Source organism: Acomys russatus, chromosome 28 (assembly GCF_903995435.1).
Source record: "Acomys russatus chromosome 28, mAcoRus1.1, whole genome shotgun sequence".
In the NCBI taxonomy this organism is placed as follows: Eukaryota; Metazoa; Chordata; class Mammalia; order Rodentia; family Muridae; genus Acomys; species Acomys russatus.
Window position 1 is genome coordinate 30,218,268 of NC_067164.1, and position 11,572 is coordinate 30,229,839.

Here is an 11,572-nt window from a genome sequence, read left to right on the forward strand (position 1 = left end):
CAAAATGTTCATGACTTGCATATAAAAGTCTAATCACCAAACGCTGGGGCTCGTTGGCATAGCCCCTGCCAATACATACATGACCTGCGCCCAAGCCCAGTGCCGAAGTAAGAAGAATATTTGTACTTCTTTTGTAGAAATTACTATAATATATATTTGATCAGACATGTTTTCCAATAAATGCAGAATAGCATCTATTTAGTAAACTATAACAGAAACATCAAATGAAAGCTAAAATCATCAACATCCCAAAATTTCAGGTTTAAATAGCAGGACTTAAATAAATGTCAGCGTAACATTCTCCTCCCCCCCCGCCCCAAAAAAAAGTCAAAAACTGAATTACTACCGAGTGTGGTGGCACACACCTTTAGTCCTAGCACTTTCGAGGCAGAGGCAGTTGGATCTCTGTGAGTTCAAGGCCAGCCTAGTGTACAAAGTGAGTCCAGGACAGCCAAAGCTACACAGAGAAAAACTGTCTCATAGAAACAAAACAAAACAAAAAAATTGCAAAAATTGAATTACCTAATGACACCAGTAATAGTATTTCTGAGTGGGCATGCCAATGAGTTGCAAGCAGGGCCTCTCGCTGACATCTGTACGGCTCGTCCATTCGGAGGCTACAGTAACGCGAGGGCCCCGCAATGAACAGTTAAGTGAAAAGTGGCATGTACATGCTCCTACAGGCATGCATTATTCGCCCTGAAAGTGGAGGGAAAGAGACACGTGCTACAACACGGATAGACCCTGAAGACAACATTAGGCTAACTTAATTGTGTCACAAAAGGACCCATTCAGTGCCAGGCGACAGCACCTGGCTGAGCTGTCAAACTCTAGATGGTAATATGGAGACCAGTGACTGAGCCCAGAAACTCAACAGGATCTGTGCACCCCAAATCCCTAAGCCGCCCAGCCTAGCGTGCGGTCGATGCTTGTGAAACGAATTTAGAAAGCCACCCTCCCCAGCTCTCCGTTTCTCTCTCTCTCCTCTCTCTCTCTCTCTCTCTCTCTCTCTCTCTCTCTCTCTCTCTCTCTCTCTCTCCTACTGGCCTCCCTGCCCTTCCCCTACCCTCCATTATTTCAAGTGAAATCTTGGTTGATTACATTCTAAGTCTGTTCAAGCTAATATCTGCTAAGACATCCATTCTTCTGGTCTCCAACTTCCAAATGTATCCCTTTTCCCTTCTCTCATTATCTCACTTTGTTTAGTAACTGGAGAAAGAGCACGGGTACTGCAGGGTGTAATTAATAAATTATTCTTAGCTGGCTGAATCATGTAGCAGCAGTTAGCAATTACAGTCCATAAAATACATATTAAGCTCACTGTTCTAATACCCTGAAATAATGAGTCCCAGTCTCTCTGTAAACTGAACACAGGGTTAGATGTGGTATGCCATTAGGCCAGTTTTATCCCACCAGCTCACATGTCGGGGGGCGGGGGGTGGATAGGTGGGTCAGTGGGTGGGGTAGGGGGTTTCCACGCACACAAGCTTAATAACCTCAAAATGCTGGTATGCATGACCCAAGGCAGGCCAAGAAGGAACTATTCCACACAGCAGTGAGTAAGCCCCCTTCACAGGCAAAACCCTTCCCAGCATGCCTGGCGGGCACCCCACCCCCAGCCACCAAGAAGATGAAGATTTAAACTCTGCTTTAGTGTGCAACCCTATCCAACCCAATATAATGCAAGCCATAGGCACACCATTAAACTTTCCCGGTGTTTAAAAAATAAATAGGTGAGGACAGTGTGAGATGGCTTAGCCGATAAAAGCACCTGCAGCCAAGCATGAGGATGTGACTTGGATCCCCGAGACTCACTCACATGGTAAGAACTGACACAGACGAGCTTGCACAGTGGCATCTGTGTTCACACACAGACACACACACATGCACACACACAAATAAATGTAGGTTGGGCACAGTGGCACACATCTTCGGCTCCCAGAACTCTGGAGCCAGACACAGGCATATCTCTGTGGTTTCAAGGGCCAGCCTGGTCTACACAGAGAGAAGACCGTCTCCAAAAACAACCTTTAAAAACAAAAATAAATGTAAAATGTTTTAAAATAAAGTTTAAAAAAAAAATAGGTAAAGTTAACTTTGGCCAATATGCCTAGTGTTGTCATTTCTATAAACATTGTGTCGCAGTCCACACCCAGGACATGTAAGTCGAATGCAGCGCTCTATGGTTTCCTTCAGGGGTAGTCCAATGCACATGCTTCCTGCAGATGAGGAATGATGCCAAGAGAGCATGTAACATATTTCACACTCCTATTTTAACATTTCAATGTATTTTTTTCAACTACTGTGATGTGTCTTGTACTCTTTCTTTTATAGTTAAGTCTTTAAAATGTAGTGGGGATTTTTTTTTTTTTTTTTTTTAATGTACAGTCCACCTCAATTCAGGCCAGCCACATTTCAAGGGTTTGGTAACTACAAGACACCAATGTGCTGTACAGCCCAACAATGGAAGGGTCACTTGCTTTTTTGTTTGTTTGTTTGTTTTGTTTTTTGTTTTTTGAGACAAGGTCTCTCTGTGTTAGCCTTGGCTGTCCTGGACTCACTCTGTAGACCAGGCTGGCCTCAAACTCACAGCGATCTGCCTGCCTCTGCCTCCTGAGTGCTGGGATTACAGGCGTGCGCCACCACACGCGGCTGGGTCACTTGCTTTTAAGAGCCAGTTTAGATGACTTTTCACATACATTTCAAGTTTCAGTCATGTACCACAGGCTCTAACACCCTCTAGTCAAGAGCACAGCTGACTTTCTCCATTTAAAAGACAATGTAACTGTGCATGCTAGGACACACCATTAATGCCAGCCAGCACTTGAGAGCCAGACGCAGGCAGATATCAGGGAGTTGGAGTCCAGTCTGGTCTACCTAGCAAATACCAGACCAGGCAGGAACAAACAAATAAAAAGGACTTGGGGTGTAACTCACTGATAGAACGTTCTCCTAGCACCAAGTCCTCTGTTCAAGCACCAGGACCGGGAGGAAAACAAATAGTAACTAAAATAAAAGCCATGTCATCAGCTCCTGGCAGCCAAGCCAGAGTTAACTAGACTGTGAAAAATGAAAAATACCAAGCTGGAGCTAAAACTCGGTTTAGACAGTGTTTGCCAGACCCCATTAGGGTGTGGTGATATGTGCTTGTAATTACAGCACTTGGTCTGTAGAGGCTGAAGATCAGACACTCAAAGTGATCCTCACTTACATAGCAAGTTGGTGATCAGCACATGCTTCAAGAGACTTAAGTCTTAAAACACACACATGTGCGCACGAACACACACACACAGGAAGGGAGAGAGGGAGGGAGGGAGGAAGGGAAAGAGGAGCAGGGGGGGCTAGGATAAACAAAGGATGCTGTTTACTTTGGTTTATATTTGGGCTGGTTAACCAGAGGTTCGATCAACTCTGATTACAGTTTTCTACCCTTAGAGTGACTGAATAAATTACTCACAAAATGAATAAATATACAAAGCAGTAGTTAGCTTTCTTTTTTGTTTTGTTTTTTTCAAGGCAGGGTTTCTCTGTGTAATAGCCCTGGCTGTCTTGGAACTCTCTTTGTAGACCAGGCTGGCCTCGAACTCATGATTAGCTTTCTTAAAACAAGCAAGTTACAAGCAAGATGCGGTGTGTGCCTATGGTCCCAGCCACTGAGAAGGCCGAGGCAAGACCACTTCATAAGCAGCCTGACAGCACAGTGAGGCCCTGCCTCAGAAAACGAACCGCCTAACACATGGAACAGAGAGGGGCATGGTTGCCACAGGTGACATGGAGGAGGAGAGCTTCCAGCTAACTCTGACACACATTATTACTATCAGCACTTCTTAAACCTTTTTCCAATCAAGCTCCCTTTTCTCCAGAAGAAATTTCAACTTGACCGCAGGATTATGAGTATGTAAAATAGGCACATGAAACCAAACAACACTCATGACAAATCGCTTAGGGACTCTACACTGTAGTTCTGCTGAGTTTCAGGCCAGCCTGAGCTCTGAAGGACCAGTTTCAAAGTGTGTGAGATGGCTCAGCAGGCAAAGGCACTTGCCACCAAGCCAATGAATGGTGTGAGGTGGACCTCCAGGACCCACATGTGGAAATGAAACCAACTCAGACCAACTCCCACAGGGTGTCCTGTGGCCTCCACCTGAGTACCAAGATCTAAATGCACATTTGAGTGCACTCGCACAAAATAAACTCATATAAAAATTGTTTTAAGGGAACTTATTTTACAGCAATTGTTTGGGGCGAGGTGTGTGCGCGCGCACACGTGCACACACATAAGATTTTTACTACAAGGACAAAGGCAAATGAGACAGCTTTGTGTGTCTATTTATACACAACACACCAAATCTTGACTGAATGTCTGATGTCAGCACAGCATCTTCAACATTTTTCATGAGCCGGGCATGGTGGCGCACGCCTTTAATCCCAGCACTCTGGAGGCAGAGGCAAATAGATCTCTGTGAGTTCGAAGCCAGCCTTGTCCACAAAGCGAGTCCAGGACAGCCAGGGCTGTTACACAGAGAAGCCCTGTCTCGAAAAACAAAAAACAAAAACAAAAATATTTTTCATGATATTTGATTTTATATTCATCAATGCTGGGAACAACTGAATGCCAATTCGGGAGCTCACAGTCGTGCTAAATGGCAAATGTTTAGTTAGGGTTGTCTCAGAAAAAAAAAATAGGAAATTCTGTCCTAACCCCAAGCCAAAATTCATTTTCATTTGTTTGTTCCTTTAAAACCTCAGATCTCTGTGAGTTTGAGGCTATCCTGGTCTACAGAGTGAGGCCAGGATAGCCAAGGCTACACAGAGAAACTCTGTCTCAAAAAAAAAAAAAAAAACAAACAACAACAACAAAAAGAGGAGGAGGAGGAGGCGGCCAGCACTGCCGCCGCCGCCGCCGCCGCCGCCGCTAGGTGTATACAATTCCTTGCAAAGAGCTAAACTGTGCCAACCATACACACTACTCTAGTTTTCCACTATGGCTCTGAAAAGGGGCCCAAAGGCTGGCTAATGGCCTTCAAGCCTCCAAGTGTGGCCTTTAATCCACAGAGGGAGGAGAAAGCCCACTGCTGACATTGAGGGCTGAGAGCTGGAGATCAGACCCCACTAAGAAGGAGGAGGAGCAGCCTCACTTTTTTTTTTTTCCTACTAGAAAAATAATGGTCACAGTATGACAGGCATTGGCTGCCAAAGGAAGTCTAAAAAGAATAACCGCATTATTAGTTATCTTTAGTCTTTTTTTCTTTTTTTTTTTTTGTCACTGCTCCCAAACAATTCCAAATATTCTATGTTTGCCAAAAGAAGAAACACAGCAGAGTACACTGCTCAGCCATGGTTGTGGAAGGCTGGGGACTGACTTCTTTTTGAAATTCAGTCAGAGAAATATGCCTTTGTGAGTCCTGCTGACACAATCACAAAAGCCCCATGGATTAAGACTGTAAGAACAGTCATGCAGGCAAGATGTGCATTGCAAATGGATTAGCCAAGCAAAACTGTTGCTGAGGGCTGCCTCCATGGTTAAGAAGACTGGATGCTCTTCCTGAGGACCCAGGTTCAATTCTCAGCACCCACATGGCAGCTCACAACTGTCTCTAACTCCAGTTCCAGGGACTCTGACACCTTCCTCTGGCCTCTGTAGGCATCAGGAATATGGGTAGTAAACAGACACCTGCAATCAAAATGCCCATACACATAAAATAAAATAATTTACAAAAGTAGAGCTGCTGGTGGAAAATACTTGTATTCGGCTATATATGGCTAAAATTGGTATAGCTAAAATACTGCTGATATCGCAAACCACTGTTCTTTTGCCCAAGTGAACAACCTCCAAAACATTAATAAAGGGAGTACAGGGGCCAGAGATGGCTCAGAGGCTACGAGCTGTGGCTGCTCTTCCAGAGGAGCCAGGTTCAGTTCCCAGCACCCACACGGCGGCTCCAGGAAACCCAATTCCTTCTTCTGACCTCCATGGGCCCTGTATATACATAATGCAGACATACATGTAGCAGGAAAAGCACCCATACACATAAAATTCTAAATAATAATAATAAAAAAAATGTGAGAGTGTAACACATTACTTTTAAGTGATCTAATAAAGCATAGCCAGATAGTCACAAGGAGTCAACACAAAAGGCAAACTGAAGGCTTGTGTGGCATATTGCAGGCTAACTTTAACAAATACTTTTTCTGGAGAAGCTGGGCCATTCCACTCCCAAAGCAGAAACAGTGTCCCTTATTCTAGTCACTAATGTAAGCTTTGGAAGAAAGGAGGTGCCCTCCGCTGGAAGGGAAGACGTGGGCTAGGATGACGCTCAGTCCGCAGAGTGACTGCCTACTGTGTACCGTGAGTGCCCTAGGATTTGATCCCCAGCACCCCAGAATACTGGGCGTGATCTCAGTACTCAGGTAGAGACACAGGAGGATCAAGTTTAAGGTCATCCTTAGCCGCATACAGTTTGGGGGGGGGGGAGCCACATCTAAGTTTAGCAGATTATATTAACAGTTTTCTTTTTTTGTTGTTTTTGTTTTTTGTTTGTTTGTTTGGTTGGTTTTGGTTTTTTTTTTTTTTTTTTTTTTTTTTTTTTTTTTTTTTTTTTGGTTTTTCGAGACAGGGTCTCTCTGTGTAGCCTTGGCCATCCTGGACTCACTTTGTAGACCAGGCTGGCCTCGAACTCACAGCGATTCGCCTGCCTCTGCCTCCCGAGTGCTGGGATTAAAGGCGTGCGCCACCACGCCCGGCTTTGGTTTTGGTTTTTCGAGAGAGGGTTTCTCTGTGTAGCCTTGGCTGTCCTGGACTCACTCTGTAGAGCAGGCTGGCCTCGAACTCACAGCGATCCGCCTGCCTCTGCCTCCTGAGTGCTGGGATTAAAGGCGTGTGCCACCACTGCCCAGCTTTATATTAATAGTTTTAGGCCATGATTGCATCCGACACTTTTAGGCAGTTTGATTTTAGTAACTACAGAACTGTGGGCATTTCTGGTTCTGCTTAAAACTAAGAACAGGTGGATCCTCTGAAGTATTTGTGAATCTGCAAACACGAACTTAGCATTATAATGACATCATGTGCAAGAAAGTCAAGATTTTTAAGAAACTCTTAATATATACACATCCATATTTACAAGGGAAAATGGCATGTTAAGCTACCCTTTTGCTAAGAAAATGGATCTGAATTACAAGGGCCAAGCTCCAGCCCTGCTTCTCAGCACAGACGGGGCCTTAAACAGCCACCCAGCAAGCCTCTCCTGTGCTAACATCAGGGCTTCAGAGGGCTCCAGGGAGAACCCTGAGGGCGAACACACGTGAAAGCGGTGAGAGACTGAGTATCAGTAAGCCAGAAAAGCAGTCATTCGTTCAGCCAGTTTTCACTGAGCAATGGCAGAGTTGAGCGCTGGTTCAGGCCTGAGGACACAGCAGTAACATCCTCTAAAAGGACTTTTTAAAAATGTATTTATTAGCCGGGTGGTGGCGCACACCTTTAATTCCAGCAGAGGCAGGCGGATCGCTGTGAGTTCGAGGACAGCCTGGTCTACAAAGCAATCCCAGGACAGCCAAGGCTACACAGAGAAACCCTGTCTCGAAAAAAAAGAAAAAGAAAAAAGAAAGAAAGAAGAAAACTCAAAAAATTAAATTTAAAATTATTTATTTATTTACTTATTTATTTATACACTCTTCTGACAGGTCTTCAGCTCTTTTCCTTTTTAAACTAACGGTGCAAAACAAAACGAGAAAAGGACACCATCCTCTTTATGTCTCTTTTTTTTAAATCATCAGGGATGAAAAGCATTTGGATCATGTTTCCTTGCCTGGAAGAGAAGAAAGATGGTGTCTAACCCCCAGCACATCCCCTTCTCTTCATCCTGTATTCACCGGAGACTTTTTGGTTTCTTTGAATACTTGCAAGAATCCCAGAAACCATACTTCCTAGCTTTTCCAGCAGGTGGTACAATGTAAGGGAGAGGAAAAGAAAATCACTGTTACCCAGAAAAGATCTGGCTCTCTCCATCTTTCTGGAGAGAGGTAGAAGCACTGTGTAAGATCCCAGCACTCGGAGGCAGAGGCAGGTGGATTGCTGTGAGTTCGTGACCAGCCTGGTCTACAAAGTGAGTCCAGGACAGCCAAGGCTACACAGAGAAACCCTGTCTGGGGGTGGTGGGGATGGTGTTTGTCTTACCTCCTATCATAAGCATATTAAAGTGAAGAAGTGTTATCTGACCCAACCCAATGTTCTACCAGAGTGCATCGCTTTTCAGGCTTCACTTCCTTATTCACAAATACGCAATCAGGAACTTAAGATACAGTCACTTCTGTAAATAAGACAAAATGCCTACTGAAATTCAGGGTTCAGACAGGAGTGACGGCACAGGCAAGCAAGAAAAGGAAGCAAAGACAAGGCGGGTCTCTGTGAGTTCGAGGCCAGCCTGGACAGCTAAGGCTAGATAGAGAGCTCTTGTCTCAAAAATAAATAGGTAGATAAATAAATACATAAATTCAGGCAACAGAGTCTCCTTCCGCCGAGAACCCTTTCTTTTCTTTTTTTTTTTTAAAGATGTATTTATTTATAATTTATACAGAATTCCGCCTGCATGTGCCTACACACCAGAAGTGAGCACCAGATCTCATTATAGATGGTTATGAGCCACCCTGTGGTTGCTGAGACTTGAACACAGGACCTTTGGAAGAACAGCCAGTGCTCTTAACCTCTGAACCATCTTGCCAGCCCCCAAGAACCCTTTCTTTAACTGACAAACTCCTACAACTTAGCACCTTGCATGTGCTACGCCAAAGGAATCAACAGGCAACAAGAGCTCCAAAATACACAGTGAACTGCTCAACCCAGGAGTGGCTCTTACTGCCCTAATTCTCAACACAAGTCTTCTGTACTCATGTCTGTGCTCAAATGAGCAATATTACACAGCACATACAAACATGTACATACACATGGTACAGGCACACACGCACACACCCGCTGTATAAGTGAAGTCATATAATCTAGACTCTCTACATGTATATAAACCTAACGAGAAATGCTGCACAAAGTTCATGTGAGCGCGGATGGAGCGGGGGTGTTGGATGATGACCTTGAATTGCTGATCCTCCTGCCTACACACACATACACACACACACACACACACACACACACACACTACTATGAATACAACCACCCACACTATGCAGTGAATACTAGGCAAGCCTTCTACTTACTGATCTGCATCCCCAAACTACAGTTTCAGCTTTTTCAAACCATGGAAGGATTCTTCTTCTTCTTCTTCTTTTTTGTTTTTTTGGGGTTTTTTTGTTTGTTTGTTTTGTTTTGTTTTGTTCTTTAGTTTTTCGAGACAGGGTCTCTCTGTATAGCCCTGGCTGCCCTGGACTCACTTTGTAGACCAGGCTGGCCTTGAACTCACAGCGATCCGCCTGCCTCTGCCTCCCGAGTGCTGGGATTAAAGGCGTGCGCCACCACTGCCCTATGGAAGGATTCTTTAACTTCACTTCAACCACAACATCTGGCTGGCCCAGTGTGGAGGAAAATCTCACACCTGGGGGAATTCAAAAGCCCCCCTGGTTTTTCTGGAAACTACTAGACATCTCTGGAATACATTCCAAACTAGCTCAAGCTCTTTACCAGGTAATGGAAGGAAGAAACTGCAGAGTGGTGAAGGGTAGTAAAGACCGACAATGAGGAAAAACAACAAGGTGGAAAAGGCACAAAAAAATGCCATCCCTCAAACCACAGAGGAGGGCTTGGTAGGGAGTATCTCTCACTTCCAAATTCATCCATTAGCACATTCTACTGAAAATAAAAGTTCGCCTAGGAAGCAGAGCAAGCATAAATCTGAGGATAAAACCAGATACCACCCACCTGCAGCCCTTCGTAGGGGATTAGCTGTTGTTAGGAATAAGGGTACTTGACTTCATTCTTGTCTTTCATCACCCTCCTCCTCCTCCCTCTAGTTTGGAAATTTAATAAGCCAAAAAGACCAGAACTCTCAAATCTCATAAAGAAATTTTTTTTTTTTAAAGTGGCCTATTAAAAGGGTTGGCAAGGACAACCTGAGCTGAGTTCCTCTCTACCAAAACCCCCATAACTTGGCCCCTGAACGATTGGTTTCTCTTCTTGTTGTTTTTTTTTTGTTTTTTGTTTTTTGTTTTTTCCCATCTCCAGAGCTGAGAGAAACCTCCGAAGGTGCCTGCTGTGTTTTAGAAGCAACAAGTTACATGCCCCTAAATCCGATGAGAGTGTGCCTAGGCTGCCCAGGCTCCCTGGAGCGGCTTCCAGGGCCAAAAGGCCACGGGTTCAAGAGTCGACCTCACAAATCGGGCCTATGTGCCCCGTTTGGAAGACTTCCCTAAAAAAAAAATAATAATCACTATGACGATCTGCGAAACTGGCACAAGTTCCTGTTCTGTCTTTTCCCAAGCCACGCTTCCCACGGCACCCTTCCTCCAAAAAAGGAAAAAACCGGCGTAAAGCTCAGCCTGCTGGAGTTAAGTCTACCTACAACGTCCGCAGCACCCGCAAAGCCGGACCTGATGGAAACCCTAGTCCTGCAACTCTGATTTTAGTGAACGCGAACGATAGCCCGGGCCCTTCCCCGGCCCACCCCCGCGCCGACCCCCCAGGTTGCCCTAACTAGGGGCTGCTCGGTCATTCCAAGCCACTGCGTGCCCTCAAGCCACTCACGGCCATCGAGCAAACTGCAGCCAGGACGGCGCGGGGACCTGGCCGTTGCCCCTGAAGGGCTGCCGCAGGGGCCATCCCGAGTGGCCCCAGGACCTCCGGCGCCCGGAGCTGCTCCTGCAGCCCGCGTCCCCAAGCGGGGCGGCCCAGGCCATCTGGCACCGCGCCCTTCCACCTCCTTCCCTCGCCGCAGGCTCCCCACGCCCACTGCACAGGCTTCAAGCACCTATCAGGATACGAAAGTGCAAAGGCCACTCTCGCCCGCCGGCGAGCATAACCCAGCGCCGGCGCAGACACGTGGAGCCAGGAACCCCCCGAGCACGCCACTCACCGGCTGACCCGAACGGGACTTGCCCGGAGGCGCTCTCCTGAAGAAGGAGGTCCTGGCGGTGAAGAAAAAGTCCTCCGCGTCCTCCTCGAGGCTGCTGTAGCCGCTGCTCATGCTGCTGGTCCCGTGGCGAGCAGGGGGCCTTCCCGGGGCACAGGCGGCCAAGCCGGGGTGCGGCGCCCGCCCGCCCGGTGAGGTTCCCGGCGCGCGGCCCCAAGCCGCTGGCCGGCCGTCCTGCTGCAGCTGCGGCCGCCGCTCAAGCCGCCGTCTGGTCCCCTCCCGCAGCCTCCTCTGCCCTCGCTGGGCGCCTCCCCGCCCCGGTGCGCCACGACCCCGCCCCCCACCAGTTAACCCCGCCCCGGCCAGCCACGGTCCCGCCAAGCCCAGTCCTACCACAGTCCCCGCCCCCTGGCCGGCAAGGCTCCGCCCAGGCCCCGCCCCATCCGCCGCTGGGGCAGAGCCCTGCCCAGCTCCGCGCGCGCAGGTGGGGCCCCGCCCTTGTCCGCCTGGCCACGCCCCTCCTGCCTGTGAGCAAGTTTCGGGGGAAGTCCGATTCAAGT

At 47.1% G+C, this 11,572-nt stretch overlaps 1 protein-coding gene across 1 annotated transcript in view; it reads right to left on the reverse strand.

Annotated features, from left to right (window-relative positions):
- Rassf3 (Ras association domain family member 3) overlaps positions 1 to 11,223 on the reverse strand; it is a 63,054-nt gene extending 51,831 nt beyond the window's left edge. The window contains exon 1 of the mRNA XM_051170399.1: positions 11,016 to 11,223. Coding sequence (XP_051026356.1) covers positions 11,016 to 11,126 — 111 coding nt within the window. The 5' untranslated portion in view covers positions 11,127 to 11,223. The remainder of the gene's footprint in view (positions 1 to 11,015) is intronic.
- Positions 11,224 to 11,572: the final 349 nt, after the last annotated feature.